Source organism: Podarcis muralis, chromosome 12 (genome assembly GCF_964188315.1).
Source record: "Podarcis muralis chromosome 12, rPodMur119.hap1.1, whole genome shotgun sequence".
NCBI classification, from domain to species: domain Eukaryota; kingdom Metazoa; phylum Chordata; class Lepidosauria; order Squamata; family Lacertidae; genus Podarcis; species Podarcis muralis.
The window spans coordinates 47,990,900-48,012,106 of record NC_135666.1 but is presented as its reverse complement, the minus strand read 5'-3'; the positions used below and the strand labels follow the sequence as shown (position 1 = coordinate 48,012,106).

Below are 21,207 nucleotides of genomic sequence, written 5' to 3'. Positions count from 1 at the left end.
GCTGGACCTCAGTGTCCGGGCTGAACAATGGGGGTGGAGACGCTCCTTCAGGTATACAGGACCGAGGCCGTTTAGGCTGATTAAATTGTTGCATGGCGCCTAAATGACTAGGCAATTGATGACCAGTCTATGTAAGCAATAGGTATCCATCAGTAAATGCTTGTTTCATTTTTAAGCCACTGGAGCTCAGACCGAGTATTGGACTGGTGGAGCTTTGGGAAGCGAGCCTTCCATGGGCAGCATGATACAGCTTCAGCAGTCCTTCCGAGGCCCCGAGTTTGCACATAGCTCCATAGATGTGGAAGGGCCATTTGCAAATGTCAACAGAGGTAAGGCCTTGGTTCTTTCTGAAGAATTTAAAAAGACCCGAGACAAAATCTTGCAGTGTTGTATCACTTCAAGACAAACTTTGGCTGAAATGCGGAGTCGACCTACAGAACAATTCATCTTTTCACCAGTGTTTTAGTTTTATCACGTACCGGCACAAATTCCAGCTCCTTTGCAGATGACCTGTAGTGGCAATTGAGGTTTAAACTGGTGAAATAATGATTGATTGATTGATTGATTGGTTGAATCTTCCCTCCCTATCCGGAAATGGGTGTTGTGTTGTTGTGGTTGTTAGAGGCATCACTTTCATAAGTCATATGTGTGTCTCTCTGTGTGTGAAGCCACCCAAAGGGACTTCTTTTCTTTTTAAAGAGAGCACTACGGCACACATACTTGGTAGTACAGGATATTTTCATTCGCTGCTTCGAAACGTGACATTCAGTTTAAAGAAATATTGAGCAACATTTTGTGGCCCTTAAGTTCCAGCCTGGCAACATTGACAGGCCAGGCCAATTGCATACCGTCCCCTGTGGCTGTCGGAAGAGCATGGTGGGAGGGATGGACTGGCAGGGCTGCATTAAGCTGATTGGTGGTTTTGAATTGGCTAACAATGTGTTTGTGTGTGTTGTCTTTTCTTACGTTTGCAGATGACTGGGATGCAGCTGTCGCTAGTTTGCTGCAAGTCACTCCCTTGTTTTCCCACTCTTTGTGGAGCAATACAATTAGGGTGTATCTCATCAGTACAGAAGAGACTCAGCAAGAAGTAGACATTTTCATCCAGGTGAGAAAAATGCGTGCAGGATATACTAGTGATTTTCTACACTTTTCTGCGTTCTGTTGTCACAACACTTTGCAATCTGCTTCACATGGACAATAAACCGTATCCTGATTTCACAGTTTTCGAAACAGGGAACATTGCCCAGTTAGTAGAGCCTGTGTTTTGTATTGATAAGATTTCTAGGTTACTGCTTGCCATTTTCTAGTTTAAAAGTAATTATGAGTCATTTTGCTGAGCTAGGTGTCTGCCTCAAGGTATAGAGAACTGCTACTCACCAGAGCAGACAGTATAAGCCTTAAATATATTACTTGGCTCATAAATAATGTGGGTTTTTTCTGTCATATGGAGCAGAATTTTCTGAATTTATGATGCCTTGGTGACCTGGTGTGTGACACAATGAATCACTTCAGTGCAAAGAGTGTATTATTCTGGCTGTGTGACACAGCAACTTTATTTTGAATTTTGGTTTGATCAGAATATAACTTCCATCCACCTGGTTGTAGTCCACACTGTCATTTATTTACCTATCAACCCAACAAAATCTCAGTATAATGTACAGCAACTGGATAAGTGTTTTATTAGAGTTATGCTTAGCTTGAAATGCCCCTGGGCTTTTGCAAACCTTTTCAAGAAAGGGAAGTTCAAGCCCCTCCAAACCAGAACTGCTGTCTTCAATTTGAACCTACCTGAGCACTAAAATCAATGTTGAAATCTGGATTCTGCGACCATTGGAGGTGCAGTGGGTGGGAGGTCCAGTGCTGTGGAACACTCTTCCAACAGGGGTCTGTCCGACACCATTGCTACCCATGTTTCGTGGAGCAATGGAAATACGGCTGTTCTAGTGAGCTTTTGGGTCTTACGTCAACTGATTTGAAACTCTTCTATTTTCAACTGTGCATGAAATTGTGCTGTGATCTTGGATATTATTCTTGTGCTTGTATAATATATTATTTTGGTCTTTCAGTACTTTCTTTGCTTGGTTGTGTGAACCAGTTTGAGTATCCTTGTATAGAAAAGCGAGTTATAAATTATTGTAAGTAAATAAATCTGAGAAACAAAAGAACGGGACTGTCTCTTGGCATGTCCTTGACATTATCCAGAGCATCTTGTAGCTAACTGGAGAGAAAATAAATCGATTTAGGAAGGAAGGTGGTATCCAGCATGTCAAATGACTCTCAGGCTTACAACCCACTACTAGTAATCATTTATGAATGACTGTGGCTGAGAGCAGACTTAATGGTTAACAGTGATTACTGCTAACCAGAGTTTCTTGTGTTAACCCTGATTAAGATGCCAGTGAAACAATGGCTTAGCTTGCTCAGTCTTGTTTTTTGTGATGGCAATTTAGCACCCATAACAAAACCCACATTTTCCTCTTAACTTTCAGAAATACTCTCCCAAACTTCGGAAATATTGTGAAACAATGGAATACTTCTTCCAAGCTGTCCATTTTCCAGTAGAAACCGAAAGTACTTTCCAGGCTGTGAGAAAATGGGAAATTGAGAAAAGCTCTTTAGCCATTTTGTTCTTGCATCTAAATTTGCCAAGGTGAGTTAGCAGCTTAGGAAACCGTTAAACAGAAACAGGCAAGTACATCAGTAAAAGAGGACTATGTCACTAAGATGTTCCTGGGTATATGGAATATATTTTCAATCAGTTTTGTTTCGAAATACTTGAATACAGAACCTGCCTTAAACCAGCTTCTCTCAACGCTTCAGGTTTTCTAACATATTCCGATTGAAGTGCGCTTACTTTATTAAAATGTATACACTAGCATTCTTCCTAGAAAGAATACTAAGAGCACAATGTCTAATGCCTACTTACTGTGTTTAATGAGGATTATAGGATTTCAGCCTAAGGGTAGTTTTCCTTAAAAGGCCCACTTGGTTTTATTCATTTTTGTTTCTTTCTTTACAACTCTGAATCTCAGGGCGTTTTTGCCCTCAGTTTTTTAAAGGCACGTTGCTTGTTTCGTGATAAAAAGGCTTGTCCCTTTTTGACTGGAGCCTTTTGTAGGAAAAAATGCACCCTTGGGGCTGATGTTGATGAAAACTGTGTGCTACAGCAGAATAGTATATAGCACAAAAATGCTGGTTTTTCAATCTAGCTGCCTGCTGGATGAGTGCGAAGAAGCCTTCTTGAAAAACCCCGAAGGGAAGCCCCGGCTTATTTGCCACCGACTGGAAGATGGACAAGTCGGTTCGGATTCTGTGCAGCGATTAGTTGAGCAAGTTCGTTATGTGAACAAAACAAAGGTAATCAGAGTGTTGGTACATTTATCAGTTTTCTTATTTTGTAACCGTTTGTAGAAGCTGGTGTTAACATAATTTGTATGTGACTCCTTAAATAAATTTTTTTTAAAGGATAGTGCATGCAGGAAGATAATGGAATAGCACACATTCTGGCAATTGAATGCAACCTGATCGTGCAATCCCAAATCAATTTTGCTTCCCAGATAGTTGTTTACTGTCACGCTGCAATAGTTGTTTCTGTCTTTAATACAAATATCTAGTGGAAAAAAGGTTGAGGTTTCCAAAAAGAGATATTGCTTCTAAGATTGCTGTGATAGTAATATTTTTCACCTTGAACCCTAATGAGGAAGGATTTTTATTTTTTATTTTTTGGCCTTTAAAATGTGCTTTTGTTTATGTAGTTCACTTCGGGGGAAAATGTTCTGTCCTTAAAATTAATTGGATTCAAAGAATGAAGATACTCTTCGAATTACTCTTCCCTACTAGCATTCATTTTTGTCTTTTGTCATTCCTGCCCTTTGTACTACTGGGTTTGAAACGGCTATTATTGGGTGGTTATTGCATATCGGTGCAAATTTTAAATACAGCCCTTCACCCAAATATGCAGCGTGGCCTGATGATCCATACCCTTTGAAAAGCAACAACCCCATTTAATTCTTTTTGTGATATTTAATTTTAAAATGTAAATTAAGTTTGTGTATGTTTGTAACGAAGCAGTTTTTAAGAGGAAAAGAGTAGCTCATCTAGGTTTCTTATGGAATCAGGAGATTGAATTATTGTTGCCTAGGAGAGTAGTATGCTGAACTGACTTTCTGTTTTTTTAAAGTGTGCAAATCTTTTCTGAATAAGATGCCCCAGGTCTGTAAAAACAACCTACAACTATCTGGAAACATAGTTTTTCAGAATCATTTCTCTCTCCTTCTACCCCAGATCATCAGCCATATGGGAGGAGAAGAGGAAGGAGCCCGTGAAGTCTATAATTATGTGGAAAAGACCATAAAACAGGTATTTCCCCAAAGGCCAGTTGTCTGGTGGAAAAGCAGTGTATAAATGCTGTGATATTTTTTATTTTTTAAAGGAGTAAATCAACATGGGGTTCTTGACTTTTGTTTGCATAAATTGGGGTTGCTTCACACATTGCATTATTATATGCATATCTAAAGTATATTTTAAAGGATCTTATTTAAAGCCAGAGGAGGGAAGCCAAAAGCATTTGGCTTCCGCTTTAAAACTAATTGCAGGTTTAGGTAATATGCAAACTTCAAGAAACTGTGGGTTGCTTTAACTATGGTTGGTGAGAACAAGCAAAGATCTGAAATCATGATTTGACCCCGGCTTGTTCTCAATAGCCACCCTGAAATTGTAAAGAAGAAGAAGAAAGGTAAATGACCCCTGGACTGTTAAGTCCAGTCAAAGGTGACTATGGGGTTGCGGCGCTCATCTCACTTTCAGGCCGAGGGAGCTGGTGTTTGACCACAGACAGCTTTCCAGGTCTTGTTGCCAGCATGACTTAAACTGATTCTGGCACAACGGGACACCGTGACGGAAACCAGAGCACACGGAAATGCTGTTTACCTTACCGTCACAGCAGTACCTATTTATCTACTTGCACTGGCATGCTTTTGAACTGCTAGGTTGGCAGGAGCTGGGACAGAGCAATGGGAGCTCACTCCTTCATGGGGATTCAAACTGCCAACCTTCTGATCGGCAAGCCCCAGAGGCTCAGTGGTTTAGACCACAGCACCACCCGTGTCCCTCTGAAATAGAACATCAGCAGAATGCTTTGTTTGACATCAGAAGCTTCCAGTCTCTTTCCTTGTATGCTCAGAAGAGGAAAGAACAGAGAAAGCCCAAGATTTGCTGTAGTAGGAAAACCATGGTTTGATGTTAAGTTTGAACTGGACTGATGGCAGGACATCCCTAAAACACATGAACTATATGAAGAAAGGATGATTCCTCCAAAGCCCACCTGAATTTGGTGGTGGAGAAGTCCTTGGGGTAGATTTAAGCCCCTGCACCTCCTTCTTTAGGGACGCGGGTGGTGCTGTGGGTTAAACCACAGAGCCTAGGACTTGCGGATCAGAAGGTCAGCGGTTCGAATCCCCGCTACGGGGTGAGCTCCCGTTGCTCAGTCCCTGCTCCTGCCAACCTAGCAGTTTGAAAGCACGTCAAAGTGCGAGTAGATAAATAGGTACCGCTATGGCGTTTCCGTGTGCTGCTCTAGTTTGCCAGAAGCGGCTTAGTCATGCTGGCCACATGACCCGGAAACTGTATGCCAGCTCCCTCGGCCAATAAAGCGAGATGAGCGCCGCAACCCCAGAGTTGTCCGCAACTGGACCTAATGGTCAGGGGTCCCTTTACCTTTACTTTACCTCCTTCTTTGGAGACTGACCACTTTATAGACAAGAGTCACTCACTGCTTCTTCATAGGATTTGTTTTTCTGCTAACATAGGATATACTGGGCTGTGAAATTACACAACTGGAAAGGAAGGGCGCAACAGACAGTGCTGAGCCTTCCATTCCTGAAGAGGAAATTTTTGGAGACGTGCTGTGGGATGCTCACGATGAACAAGAACAGATGGAGGCATTCCAGCAGGCGTCCAGTTCAACTTCTGAGCTTGGATTTGAGAAAGTAAGCTTGTGCCCTATTTTAAGGCACACAATAAGTGTTTGTGTCTGTTTTCCTTCACTTGCAGCAGGGCTGCCACTCTTGCAGGAAGAGTGGGGTTTGCAAACATCCCTGGAGGCTTTCAGTCTTCAGGCTGAAGGAGGCCATATGTCTCAGGCAGACGATTCGGTTGGTTCTGGGACAATTGCCAAATGTGCCTACACCAAGGAGGAAATGTAATGATCGTATTCTAGCTGGCTGTATGCTTCCTTACTGTTGAAGTAACAAGTAAAATGGTACCTCGGGTTACATACGCTTCAGGTTACATACGCTTCAGGTTACAGACTTCGCTAACCTGGAAATAGTATCTCAGGTTAAGAACTTTGCTTCAGGATGAGAACAGAAATTGCGCGGCGGCGGCGGCAGGAGGCCCCATTAGCTAAAGTGGTGCTTCAGGTTAAGAACAGTTTCGGGTTAAGAACGGACCTCTGGAACGAATTAAGTACGTAACCAGAGGTAAAGATAAAGGTACTCCTGACCACTAGGTCCAGTCGTGACCGACTCATCTCTCTCTATAGGCTGAGGGAACCGGCGTACAGCTTCCGGGTCATGTGGCCAGCATGACTAAGCCGCTTCTGGCGAACCAGAGCAGCGCACGGAAACGCTGTTTACCTTCCCGCCGGAGCGGTACCTATTTATCTACTTGCACTTTGACGAGCTTTCGAACTGCTAGGTTGGCAGGAGCAGGGACCGAGCAACGGGAGCTCACCCCGTCACACGGATTCGAACCGCCGACCTTCTGATTGGCAAGTCCTAGGCTCTGTGGTTTAACCCACAGCACCACCTGCGTCCCTGCACATGCTTAACCAGAGGTACTACTGTATAAAAACTTAACCTTAAGTCTTGGCTGCTCCCAGACGAAGGTTTTCTGAGTGCTTTCCAGCAACGGTGCTCATTCTGTCAGTGCAAAAGGCGGATCGCGGGCCAGCACAAGGTGGCTCACAGCTGACAAAAAACAAGTGAGCAAATGCAACCTCCATATTCAGGTGTATTTTAAACCACTTGAGGTTCAGAGCCACAGTGCAAAACCAGTTATGGGGGTAATCTATTGACTTGGCAAGTCTCTGGTATATGTTAGGTCCCTTTGAACAAGATAATCTTTAAAACAAAATGCTTGATAACTGTACGAATTTTAACTTGAGATCCTGCACCTGCTTACATGCAAACCACTGCTGTTAAAATTAACAGGAACTGCTTCTGAATCAAAAGGCTGAAGGTCTTGTTGACTTTCCTGGCACTTAAAATACGTTTGGGTTTTGCTGTATTGTACCCTGTTGCTGCAATCCACTGGTTTCTTTCATACATAGAAATCTAAACAGAAAACTGTTGGCAAGAAGGGCACCAACTCTATGTATACATTCCTTTGCACATGGAGGTGTGCTCCCTCTGTGTTTTAATCAAGGGGCAGCACATGCGCAGGGGAGCTGGGTGTGCAATTAAGCATTCACAGGGGCCTGGATTGTGTACAATGGCTTGGCTGTCAAGACTTCAGAAAGCATATTTGAAGAGGGAAATGTACAGTGGTACCTCGGGTTAAGAACTTAATTCGTCCTGGAGGTCCGTTCTTAACCTGAAACTGTTCTTAACCTGAGGTACCACTTTAGCTAATGGGGCCTCCTGCTGCTGCCGCACAATTTCTGTTCTCATCCTGAAGCAAAGTTCTTAACCCGAGGTACTATTTCCAGGTTAGCGGAGTCTGTAACCTGAAGCGTATGTAACCTGAAGCATCTGTAACCCGAGGTACCACTGTACTCACCTTAGAAATGTAGCTCACGGAATAGTGGTGCTCCTAGAGTTCAAAAAGTCATACATTGGAAGAAATTGTTTCATGCTAAGTGAATTTAAGAGTTTTGCGGATGTATCTTTTCTATCACATTTACATAAATCAATGTTGGAAGGATTGCACCTGTTTCTGGGTATGTTGAATTTCAGTATATTGGCTGTAAGAGGCGATTCTGCATTTTGGTGAGGAGAGGCCTAGGCTAAAAGCAAAGCTGTCCCTCCAGAATTTTGAAGAATCATACTAAATCTTTTAGTTATAAGAGCATGTGCTATGGCACTTTCAATGACGTGATGCTGAGAGACCCCTAATTGAATATCTGGATTTTTTTTAAAAAAAAAAGGGGGAAAGGGATCCAGACATTCAAGTCTACTTGTGAAATATTTATGTGGTTTGCATATGATGGTTAGTGGTTTGCTGTGATCATGCCTTGGAGAGCTCTTTTGCTCCTCCCACTCATGCATAGAGGAAATAAACAATGATCCCTGGTTCAGAAGAAGAAGAGTTTGGATTTGATATCCTGCTTTATCACTACCCGAAGGAGTCTCAAAGCGGCTAACATTCTCCTTTCCCTTCCTCCCCCACAACAAACACTCTGTGAGGTGAGTGAGGCTGAGAGACTTCAGAGAAGTGTGACTGGCCCAAGGTCACCTAGCAGCTTCATGTGGAGGAGCGGGGAATCGAACCCGGTTCACCAGATTACAAGTCCACCACTCTTAACCCCTACACCACACTGACATAAGCACGAAGCCAGCGGTCATTACTTGCTTCCTCTGTGCATGAGTCGGGAGCAAAAGAGCCCTCTTATCATGGTAGCCTATTAACCATGTGGTGCATGAATGGGGCCAGTATTTGAGAAAGTAAGCTTAGCTCAGCCCTGCCCCTGCTGTGTGATGGTGGCTACTATGTTTGTGAGCTAATCTGTGACCAAGACAGTGTCCTTAAGAATACTAATATGGACACAAGCCAATTAAATTCAGCGTGACTTACGAGTCAATGTGGTTAGAACTGAGTGTTTGGGGGACCCAAGATGCTGTTATTATCATCTTATTATATCGCACAGAGCCTCAAGATCAAGTAGATGTTTAGATTTTTTAATCACTCTGTTTCTTGACTTAACCCCAGAGCTCTTTGTTACGATGCCTGATTTTTGTTTGCAGTATTACGAACGCCTGAATGACTTGGTGGCAGCCCCAGCGCCAATCCCGCCCCTTCTCGTGTCTGGAGGACCAGGCTCAGGAAAATCTCTCCTTTTGTCAAAATGGTATAGTCTTTTAAGTGTTTCCCTTCTTGGTTTTTACTATGGGTCCCCATAGTTGTACCCAATACAGGATATAACAGAGAAAGTTCACAAGAGCAGCCTTTCAGAGCTGAACCAGATATGCCAGTCCAAGCGTGACAGCTAAGGGGACGTAATGGAGGAGCAGTTGCCTTGCCTAGAGCAGAGTTAGTGCTTCTTAGGGAACTTCTTTTGCAAAATGGAGTCAAAGCTGGACTCTAGCTCCTATAGAGGAACAGGGTCTGTTCCTGCTGTGTCTCCTCCTCCTCCGCCTCCTCCTCGGCCTTTCAGTTCTGTGTGGGGGGTTTTTAACACTCCCCCCAATATTCCGTAGCAAAGATGGGGAAGCCATGATCCTCTGGGTGTTGATTTCCCTGCCTAAATCCCATGGACGCTGCTGAGTAAGAAGTCCCAAGTCCACAAAATAGCTCTTGGATAGAAATAAACCTGGCAGATAGAAGGTACTTCTCAAATGTTCAAAAGCACGGTCCTCTCTTCAACCTTTTGGAAGCCAAGAGAAACTATTTCTCTTGGAAATAGGACCCTCGTACCAACAGGACCGCCTCTCCCGGTATGCCCCACGGAGAGCCTCAAGGTCCATAAATAGCAACACCCTAGTGGTCCCGGGCCCTAATGAAGTTAGATTGGCTTCAACCAGAGCCAGGGCCTTTTCAACACTGGCTCCGGCCTGGTGGAACGCTCTGCCTCATGAGACCAGGGCCCTGCAGGATCTGATTTCTTTCCACAGGGCCTGTAAGACAGAGTTGTTCCGCCTGGCCTTTGGCTTGGAGTCAATTTCATTCCCTCCCCCTCTTTCCTTTTTCCTTTCTCCTTCTGTGATGGAGCTCCTATTTGGGGACTTCCCTGGCTTTTTTCTGGCCCATGTAGGACCAGTCTGGATAGTTAGCCTTGGTGAAGACTTGACATTTTCATCCCCAAAAAAGTTTTTGATTTGAGTTTCCACTGAAATGAGGCTGTGTTTTAATGTTTTAATGTTGTATTTTAATCTTGTTTTTAAGTTGTATTTCAATCAATTGTTTTTATATCAGGTGTTAGCTGCCCTGAGCCTGGTCCTGGCTGGGGAGGGCGGGGTATTAATAATAATAATAATAATAATAATAATAATAATAATAATAATAATAATAATATTAAAAAGGTGGACAGCCTGTTGCCTTCCGGCTGTAGCTGAACTACAGTTCCCATCAACCCCAGCCATCAAGGCCAATGGTTGGGGATGATGGGATGGTAGTCCAGCAACATTTGGAGGGCCACAGGTTTTCTGTCCTGCTTCTATTGTGGCCATTCTATGGGTCGGAAGGAAATCCTGCACATGCCTAATAACTGCAGGGTCAGGTTTTTGCCCCCTTTTTAGTGGTCTCAAAATGGTTGAAGAGCAAGTCTGAGGTGGCTGGGAGGTGATCACACCCACCTTCCTCACCCACCGATTAACTACCTCTGTCCTGTTGAGAGAAATCATTTGGCCAATAAGCCCCATAAACACGAATCCCCTTTGGACAGAGTGGGTTGTCTCCGAATAATATGCTGTACAGACTTTTTAAGTCCAGACAGTTGGCTGCTCCTGTTCATCCGCTTTCAAAGTATGTGTATACCCCACCCCCGTTCCCTTACAGCAAAGCATGGATGGTCAGAATGGTCAATTTGGCTAATGCCCCCTGAAAGCACAGTGCATTTATAAGTGCTGTCAACAAACTCAGTGGCAGGGCACATGTTGTGCATGCAGAAGGACTCAAGTTTGAGGGCCCAGCACCTCAGGCCGGCTGGGAATGAACCCTGCCTGAGAACTAGTACTGGGCTAAACGGACCAATGGTTTCAACTTGGTGCAAGGCATCTTCCTACATTCCTATACAGTCCCAATATTTCCCGCATACTGATCGTCCTTCTCTGCTCATTTTTTTTTAACATTTAAATACAGCCGACTCAAAATATTAAAAACAGTAAACTAACATTCCAAAAGATCATTGGCACCATTTAGATGCCATAATGCAACTTTGAAAATGTCGGTTCACGAGAAACCCATCTTCTCCCTTGTTTCTCTCTCTCCACCTTCTCACTAGGATTCAGTTACAACAGAAGCATTCGCCAAATACTCTCATCCTATATCATTTCGTTGGGAAACCTTTGTCTAGCAGTTCAGAGCCTGCGCTGATTCTCAGACGTCTCACTTTAAAGGTATTTCAAAAAAATAAAATAAAGTAAAAATTGGGCAGGGTAGAATCGTCAAAGTCTTTTTAAGGACCTGAATGCCTGTGTGCTAAAGAAAAAGTCAAGAACTATTTTATATTAACGGGCCTTGAATTTCTGATTTGACAGTAAGCCATCATATGGTGTACTGTGAACATTGTGATCCCTGGCAAGGAGGTCATTCCCATTTTTTCCCTCCCTGGGTCTTCGGGTCAGCACGGGATTGCAGCAAAGCAAAGGTTTGGCTTAGTATGTTGTGGAATCTTGGGACCACAGTTAAGGCCTCTCCTTGTTAACCATGGGGCGTAGCCAAGATTTGGCCTATGGTTACAGGTTGTGGTTGAGGAGAAGTGGCCTTAACCATGATTTTGGATGACATGTTAAGCCAAATGCTGGCCTAGCTGGTGTGCTCCATTGACCCCTATAACATGGAGAAGAGCAAGATGGCTGCATTTTCCTTCTTGGGAGCCAGTTAAAGATGGACTTCACGTGATATTCGGACGTGAGCAATATCTGCTTTGTCTCAAATGCCATGAAACTGCAAAAACAATCTCTAGGACACTGAAATATATATATATCTTAGGAATACCAGTTAGTTCATAACAACAACAACAAAAACCCTGAGAGTTAATGCACTGAGTAATATGTTTTCCTGGCAATTCCCAGCCATCTGGACAAAGAAGTAGAGACAGGTGGTATTTCGTCTGTTTGAGGCTCCAGGCAAACCCAGTCGGCGTTTTTCAGTTGGCAGCAGACTGCACTGCTGCTGAGCTTGTCTCTCTTGATTTAGATACATGCAGTCATATTTTTAAAATAATACCCTAATTCGTGGACCCGAAAGTAGTGTGAAGGCAAAGTGAATCAGCGTCTACCATTGAAGCTGGGCTGTTCTGGCCTTGTGAGCTGCATGGGAAGGGAACCATATGCAAGCCATTCTATGAAGTATAAGTGTAGTAGTTGTTTAAAGATATGACTGTTCTTTTTTAAAAAAGACGATGGTTCATTATGCTTGGCATTGATTCATACGTGGGTCCTCAGTCCCCTCTCCCTGCCACCCAGGATGTTGTGTGGTTCCTCATATGCTGGGCGATGCCAGGTCAGCCACTGGGACAAAAATGGTGATGTAGCACTTATAACGACAGAGATCACGTCCCCTGAAGCTGAGCCAGTAAATCAACATTCTTCTCTACCCATCCACCTATTATGGAGCCTCAAGGTCCATAAATAGCAACACCCTAGTGGTCCCGGGCCCTAAGGAAGTTAGATTAGCTTCAACCAGAGCTCAGGGCCTTTTCAACACTGGCCTGGTGGAATGCTCTGCCTCATGAGACCAGGGCCCTGCAGGATCTGATTTCTTTCCACAGGGCCTGTAAGACAGAGTTGTTCCGCCTGGCCTTTGGCTTGGAGCCAATTTGATTCCCTCCCCCTCTTTCTTTTTTCCTTTTTCCTTTCTCCTCCTGTGATGAGGCTGCATTTTAATATTTTAATGTTTCAATATTTTAATGTTGTATTTTAATCTTGTTTTTAAGTTGTATTCATTCAACTTGTTTTTTATTATTGCTTGCTAGCCACCCTGAGCCTGGCCTTGGCTGGGGAGGGCGGGGTATAAATAAAAATATTATTATTATTATAATTATTATTTTGCATTCTACGGGCTATTCAGCCCCACTGGGAAGAAGCAGGACTACATTCTGCAAAGGTCTACCATCCCATCATATACAGACAAAAGTTTTAATAGGATACTGCTAGGGCTGGGCAATATATATATATATCGAAGTCCATATTGTGATATTGGTTTCATGATTTTTGACCTGGCAATATATTGTGAATCATGGTCTCTCTTTCTCTGTGTGTGTGTGCGCGCGCGTGCACGCGCTATGCAACAATCACAATATGGGGAAAACCGCGAAGCCAGCCAATTCTTCTCTCGATTCCTGCAGCCCCTGTTAACTAAGCCAACTTAGCTTTCCCGTCCTGCAGCGGGGAGTGAATCACAAGAGGAGGTGCTGGCAAAAATCACGATGCAGGAAAAACTGTGAAGCCAGCCGATGCCTCTACATAACTCCATCTTTATTTCAGACATTGTGATATACAATGCCCCAGCTAAACATTTCACAATGTTGAAAAGCAGATATTGCCCAGCCCTATATACTACGATCTATTATGACGCAAGCAACAAATTGTAGTAAATCTATAGGACCGGGCAGTCAGCGGTAGCATAATGTATCAGCGTCCAATTCTCAGTACTTTATTCTCCTTTCAGGAGAATAAAACCAACCTAATGATCTTCAATCCTGACACATCATAAAAGACTATATTTAATTCCAGCATCATTCACGTATCTCTGGAAAGAATTGTTCATCTTCCTATTTTGATAAAATCAATTTAAACAGATGGATACTTTAATCCGCTTTTTGGTCCTCTTTACAACAAAAATGCAATTAAGAAGAAATAGCATGGGGTCATATATTGCCTTTAATTTACTGTTTCTGTGTGTTCCCTGCTTCATCAACAATTAGGTAAAGCATATTTTACTCACATTTACAATGTTGTAGCTTATGCAGCATTCCTGGTCAGTCTCACCTTTGACACTCGATCCTGTAAAGCTATTAGAAGAATTTCCTCGTTGGCTGGAGAAACTTTCTGCTCACCACCAAGGCGGCATTATAATAATTATTGACTCTATTGATCGGATCCAGGTAACATTTGCAGTATACTTGACTTGAAAAATGAATTTAGAATGGTATGGATTATTGTGCATTAGCTATTTCACCATTCAGCCTTTTCGTTGCTAATGGATGATGCTTATTCGATATTATTGAGGAGGGTTGTTGTTGTTTTTTAAAGTTTGGGAGTGTTGGGCCTAGAACCCAACTCTGAATCTTGCAACGCATTATGTAGAAGGGGGTGGGGGAAATTATAGATGTTTACTGCATTCCCAGTGGCCACAGATACATAGACTTGGAAAGTGAAAACATATGCACCATTTCAGGGCCAGATTTAGGGTTAATGAGGCCCTAAGCTACTGAAGGTAATGGAGCCCTTTATATGTCCAGCTGTTCTTTGTCAACAACAAATTGTCGCTGTTTTTTGTGTTGGACACGGGTGGCGCTGTGGGTTAAACCACAGAGCCTAGGACTTGCCGATCAGAAGGTCAGTGGTTCAAATCCCCGCGACGGGGTGAGCTCCCGTTGTTTGGTCCCTGCTCCTGCCAACCTAGCAGTTCGAAAGCACATCAAAGTGCAAGTAGATAAATAGGTACCACTCCAGCGGGAAGGTAAACGGCGTTTCCGTGAGCTGATCTGGTTCGCCAGAAGCGTCTTAGTCATGCTGGCCACATGACCCAGAAGCTGTACGCCGGCTCCCTCGGCCAATAAAGCGAGATGAGCACCGCAACCCAAGAGTCGGCCACAACTGGACCTAATGGTCAGGGGTCCCTTTACCTTTACCTTTAAGCTACTGAAGGTAATGGAGCCCTTTATATGTCCAGCTGTTCTTTGTCAACAACAAATTGTTGCTGTTTTTTGTGTTGAATATATGTTATATGGTAATTTATGGACCTAATAGGTGTCTAAAGCCATTTGCCCATGCAGAACGTAGGCACCCTATATATAGAAATGAGCAAACCAGTGATATTTTAGGGAGCAGACTAGCAGACGGGGCCCATTACTTACATCATAGGAGCCTACACAACACAAAACACTGTTGCTGTATGTAGGTTTTATTTTATTTGTTTTTAATCTTATATTTTGGAAATGTACATCCAGTTTTTTTTCTTTAATTTTTTTGGGGGCCCCCAAGAGAGTGGGGCCCTAAGCTATAGCTTGTTGAGCTTATACGTAAATCCAGCCCTTCACCATTTTTCTGTTGGGGGCTGTAGGAAATCTGTGCATTTGTGACTTCTGGGGGCTGCTGAAAGGGAAAAATCAGGGGTGTCAGAGTTGTCCTGCGGTGGGGTGAAATCCGTGTTCTATTCAGCATGCTTATGAGATTGAATTCAACTCTTTGTTTCTCAGCAAGCTGAAAAGCATATGAAATGGCTGATTGACCCCCTGCCAGTGAATGTGAGGGTCGTAGTGTCTGTGAATGTGGAAACATGTCCCCCAGCGTGGAGGTAAGTTTGTTCTGGAGATGCTCAAATGCAATCTGCTTAAACTGTTCAGTTGGCAGGAGTCAGGAGGTGCCTTTAAGTTTAGTTGTAGTTTTTGAGTCACCTTCAAAGGTAGCCCCACGTAGAGTGCATTGCAGTAACCCAAGCAGGAGATAACCAGAGCATGGACCACTGTGGTGAGACAGGGCACAGGCAGGTAGGGTCTCAGCCATCATACCAGATGGAGCTGGCAGACAGTCTTCCTGGACATACAATTGAACTGTGCCTCCAGTCTTGAGGTAGCTGTAAGCAGTAGGTAATGCGCACTCAACAACAACAATTTAAAAGTCTCAGTGGTGGTGATGGTGGAATGAGGCCATAAAATGTGTGGGCCACTTAGGAAGGTGGTGCTTAGTGTCCCTATCATCAGTGATCATTTGGGCATGATGCAGTACAGTGGTACCTCGGGTTAAGTACTTAATTCGTTCCAGAGGTCCGTTGTTAACCTGAAACTGTTCTTAACCTGAAGCACCACTTTAGCTAATGGGGCCTGCCGCTGCCACCATACCACCGGAGCACAATTTCTGTTCTCATCCTGAAGCAAAGTTCTTAACCTGAGGTACTATTTCTGGGTTAGCGGAGTCTAACCTGAAGCGTATGTAACCTGAAGCGTATGTAACCCGAGGTACCACTGTACAGTCATACCTCGGGATGAATACACTTCAGCTTAAATATTCTTGGGTTGCGCTCCGCGGCGACCCGGAAGTAACGGTGCGCGTTACTTCTGGGTTTCACCGTTTGCGCATGAGCAGACGCTCAAAATGACGTCACGCGCATGCGCGGAAGTGGCAAAACGCAACCCACACACGTGCAGACGCACAGTCGCGTCTTACATTCGCTTCAGGGTGCGAATGGGGCTCCGGAACGGATCGTGTTCGCATCCAGAGGTACCACTGTATGTGCAATAGCATTTGTGCAGCCACGTTCACTGTAGCACTGCAAGATGCAGCTGCTGTATAACCTGGAAGAAGAAGGTTGTCCCAGCAAAGTTGTACAGCTGGGAAAATGTGGCATCCTTCCAGAACCTGTGCAACAAATGAACAGCCACTGTGATTGTGCTGCGTGGTAATCTAATGCCCGGAAAGGTCTCTCACCCATTTTAGGTCTTTGTGCAGCAAGGCTGATAATGGCTGGAATGTACCGAGGAGTAAAGAAGTGTTCAGTTCATTCTCTTCTAAGTGTTCCCTCTTAGAAGAGAATAGTAAGCCTCCTCCGTATTTAGGGCTTTGAAATACAACCATTATCTCAAAAAAGTTTTTATCTCCTGTGCACTAATCTTGGGTGTGTGCATGTAGAGACTTGCAGTGCTTTGATATAGTCAGACTGCATAGATCAAAACTATATTATAGTCATCCAGAGCTCAATAGTAAAGGCTTCAAATTGTGCATTAGATTTTTTTAAAAAAATACTGTTCTAGTATTTGAATCTGTTCTTTACAAGGAAGTGATTTCCCACTCTCTCACTGAAAGGTTGTGGCCAACCCTTCATCTTGATCCATTAAATGCGAAGGATGTGAAATCTCTCATTAATGAAGAATGCAGCTGTGCGGACCTGAAACTGACAAAAGAACAGGTATTGATTCTTTATATGTGTGTGAATGCTTTAGCCTGGGAGACGTTATCTACTGTCAAAGTGAGAGTCCTTGACTCAAGAAGAAAACTCCTAAAGCTCTACATGGGTAACTAAATTATTTGTTAAAATGAAGCAAAACGCTGTAAAATGTGGAAAACCAATAACTGCACTTCACTCAAAGGGCTCGATCCATCATGCATAAAATCGCTTTGGAATTATTTGGTTATCTGCATATGATTGTGTGCTTGCATTTCTTTATCTCCCTTTTCTCCAAGGATCCCACCTATTTTGTCTTCTTAATAACCATGTGGGGTTGATTACACTGAGCTTTGGCTTTTGTAGTGTTAGATAAATGAACAAGGAGAGAGAATTCTGATCATCTACATATCTATTTGCCAAAAAGAGTTAGCAAAATCTTTCACCTTACTATCACTTAAGCCGTCATTAGCTCAACCCAAATATCTCATCAAATGCAGCTAAACTATGGTTTGGTATGTCTGAATTGGCAGATCATGGTTTGTGATCAGGCAGCAAAACAGAAAGTATAGTTTAAAGTGTTTTTTGCACACCATGGCCTAGTTATAGTAATTGTTGTACCTCAAGAGGCCACAACACTTTAGAAATCAGGGTATTTAGCAGATGGAGAAAAAAGTAAGCAAGTCACTGTGAACCATGGTTTGCTGGTATGGCTTGGAAAAAACATGTTTTGGGTTTTAAACTATTAGTGCAAACCACGGTTTGACACGATGTGTGACCTGAATCACTGCATTCTTCAAACTAAAACAGTAAAAAAAGATTGTGGAATGAGTTCCCTGTGTATAAACATTTCTATGAGTGTGACAGTTTGTAGACAATACAACATAAGTAAGCTCAGCAAGCTGCTCTCTAGTTTCTCAAGTTCTCTCCTGTTCTTTATCTTTTCCCTACTGCAAAAAAGATCGTCATCTAGAATGATGGCAATTGATATAGTAATGTGGTTACATTGCTTTTTTTTTTAAAAAAAAGTCATATACCGTATTTTTCGCTCTATAAGACACACCAGACCACAAGACGCACCTAGTTTTTGGAGGAGGAAAACAAGAAAAAAAATATTCTGGATCTCAGAAGCCAGAACAGCAAGAGGGATCTCTGCGCAGTGAAAGCAGCAATCCCTCTTCCTGTTCTGGCTTCTGTGATAGCTGCACAGCCTGCATTCGCCCCATAAGACGCACACACATTTCCCCTTACTTTTTAGGAAGGAAAAAGTGAGTCTTATAGAGCAAGAAATATGGTAATTTACATTGCACCATCCTGAGTATATTTTGTATACTGCCCACAATGTTTCGCTGTTCTTGTGCTCTCCTTCATCCTGTATATTTGTGCAGTATTTTCAGAGCCTCATAGAATACTTAACGTTTGTGTTCAAACCTGCTCTAGGAGAAGAAGATTGAGAAACATGGTCATTCTGCTACAACTTGCAATGCCCTGTATGTCACTCTCTTGGGCAGAATGATGGCTGGGTATGTTGAAATAAATACGGAAACTGTAGTGCTTCGCATGTGTTCTGTAAACAAATACTGTGGATGAAAAGGTAAAAGCTGTGCTTTTGGAATCCAGATCCACTAAATTCAATGGGATTTCATCACTGTTTTTAGTGGGATCTAGATTTCACAGCGGCCTGATTCAGATATAATGGTACAATATTTTTTTAGTGCTGCATATGAACTGACCTGGGCTTTAAGATCTTTTGTGGAGGTCTTCCCCAGAGGAATATAAATTTAATAAATATAAAATTTAACAAGCAAAAAATTTTAAGGAACAAGACTCAGACTTGGTTGTCCTCGTCTTCTTTTGAAACATCCACTTCCTGTTTAAAACTAACCATAGTTTATCATGACATATGAACTGGAGGGAACTCTGCCTAGTTTAAACTATGACCTGATTTAGAATGTAAACTAAAACCATGGTTTAGCGCAAGGACAAAGGAGCTATTGTGGGTTCATGATGTCTTACATCCTTCTTCTCCTCCCATTAAAGTTGGGCAAAGTCTAATTTCACTTTCCACAAAACCTGACTTGTTGCATGTGTACCCAGAGATCATCGGTTAAATCCAACTTTGGTTAGTTAAACAAACCAGCTTCACATCCCATGGTTTGAATTTGGCTTGTTAAAAAACCTGATGTGTTTGTTGGAAATCGCAGCCCCTGGTTTGTACCTTGTGTCATGGACTGGCTGGATGCAGAGGAATGGGGGGAGGAGAGAGACACCAGCTGGGGAACCGCCCCCCCCCCCAAGGAAAGAAGACTCAGAGCCAAGGAATTGGTGGTGGGATGACAAGGAGTTGTCCGGAGGGAGAAGAAAAATCTGCAAAGGAAAACAAGCAAAGAAGTGGTTGTAATTCTTGACAAGTGTCAGCAGCAAGGCTGATATAGAACCACACCATAAAACATTCATTGCACAGATGTTTATGAACAATCTTGTTTATTTGTTATATTTAACTTAGGACTCAACTTGAATATAATAAATATCTGCCTTGCTTTAAGTGTTTTTGTGCTAGTAGCTTTAATCTTTTTTTAAAAAAACACACCTTAAAACTCTTACTTTATAGGATTATTTTTTTAACCTGAAGGCTTTTTGCTTTGTGCCTGATATTTTTATTTCCTGCCCCCACCCAAATTTAGAAACATACACCAGCAGATGTTTTTCCAGTTGGGCACAGCAGTGGCTGAAGTCCATAATAAATAGTCATTTTCTGTAGTAATTTAAATACTCGGTTTCAGGTGAAATGTGTGCTTTCTTTTTAAATCCTTTGTTTCCTCCTCCCCCTTTCCCAGTGCTGGAAGTGCAGAAGACATTGACGTAATCCTTCTGAAGTTTTTGCAATGCCAAGACACAGTGTCGCTGTACAAGCTAGTTCTGAATTCAGTCGAAGAATCCTTGAAAAGTGAAAAAGACAAAAACCTCATGAAAGAGGCAAGTTACGAAGTCTAAAGAAGCTCTCTTTTTTTGGGGGGGGGGTGTGAAATGTGTATGTACTTTCATAGAAATGGTTTTTCAATGGCCCCAAGTCCAAATTGTAAAATCCACATTTAGATTCCCACCTTTCACCACCATGTTCAGTTGGTTATAACAATTGTACCGCAGTCTGTTGTAAAGTAAAGGGACCCCTGACCGTTAGGTCCAGTCGTGGCCAACTCGGGGGTTGCGGCGCTCATCTCACTTTATTGGCCAAGGGAGCTGGCGTACAGCTTCCGGGTCATGTGGCCAGCATGACTAAGCCACTTCTGGCAAACTAGAGCAGCACACAGAAACGCCGTTTACCTTCCCACCGGAGCGGTACCTATTTATCTACTTGCACTTTGACATGCTTTCAAACTGCTAGGTTGGCAGGAGCAGGGACCGAGCAACGGGAGCTCACCCCGTCACGGGGATTCGAACCACTGACCTTCTGATCGGCAAGTCCTAGGCTCAGTGGTTTAACCCACAGCGCCACCCTCCACATTCTACCACATGGCAATGTTGGCCTCGCTTTTGTAGACCTTCCCACACCTCAGCAGGTTTCAAGGACATGTACTACACACATAGTTTCTGCAGAACATGGACACATGCACAGCAACATGCATGATTTATAATTTAGTATATCGGGCAAGCAGTGCTTCATTAAAACAAAATTAAGTGCTTTACGAGAAGGCCCTGCCTTCAGGCTTGCTATCAAAAAATAAACTTTTCCCTTCCAAAGTCAATGATCAAATGCACATTCAATGCAATTTGATTTATCATGGAGTTTTATTTGGTCCGGCAAATAGGAATTTCTGAACAGCTGAAATGCTGACATTTTAAAAGTCACTGCTTGTTTAAAAGATAAATCCGTTCTCTCTTCAGTGCTCTGTTGTAGGTCTGCGGTGGCTAAAATCTTTTGTTACGTCTCTTCAGATAAAGCATCTATTTAATTTACACTAATAAGATGAAAGATTTGCAGCAAACACAATTTATGTTGTAGCCAGTTTTCAAAAGCAGTAGTTGATAAGTTTGCAGTCATGTTTTCATCTTTCAGCTCTTCTGAAAGAGCTAAGATCAAAATCCCTTAGATCTAAAATCTTGTATGTCTGTCAAGGATTCTGAAAGCTTCTTATATTGTTTAGGCACATTTAAATCTCTGTGCTGAGATTTTTATGAGGTTACTTTTTGTTGTGGGAACTCCCCCACTTTTTAAAGAAT

The 21,207-nt window shown here is 42.9% G+C and overlaps 1 protein-coding gene across 2 annotated transcripts in view; it reads left to right on the top strand.

Annotated features, from left to right (window-relative positions):
• NPHP3 (nephrocystin 3) overlaps nucleotides 1–21,207 on the top strand; it is a 40,938-nt gene that overhangs the window by 4,100 nt on the left and 15,631 nt on the right. For both annotated transcript variants that reach the window (XM_077916384.1, XM_077916383.1), the window contains exons 5-17: nucleotides 177–329; nucleotides 975–1,108; nucleotides 2,493–2,653; nucleotides 3,213–3,360; nucleotides 4,288–4,362; nucleotides 5,811–5,990; nucleotides 8,967–9,070; nucleotides 11,162–11,276; nucleotides 13,844–13,987; nucleotides 15,305–15,402; nucleotides 16,908–17,010; nucleotides 18,427–18,509; nucleotides 19,824–19,962. In XM_077916384.1, the coding sequence (XP_077772510.1) occupies nucleotides 177–329; nucleotides 975–1,108; nucleotides 2,493–2,653; nucleotides 3,213–3,360; nucleotides 4,288–4,362; nucleotides 5,811–5,990; nucleotides 8,967–9,070; nucleotides 11,162–11,276; nucleotides 13,844–13,987; nucleotides 15,305–15,402; nucleotides 16,908–17,010; nucleotides 18,427–18,509; nucleotides 19,824–19,962 (1,637 nt within the window). The remainder of the gene's footprint in view (nucleotides 1–176; nucleotides 330–974; nucleotides 1,109–2,492; nucleotides 2,654–3,212; nucleotides 3,361–4,287; nucleotides 4,363–5,810; nucleotides 5,991–8,966; nucleotides 9,071–11,161; nucleotides 11,277–13,843; nucleotides 13,988–15,304; nucleotides 15,403–16,907; nucleotides 17,011–18,426; nucleotides 18,510–19,823; nucleotides 19,963–21,207) is intronic.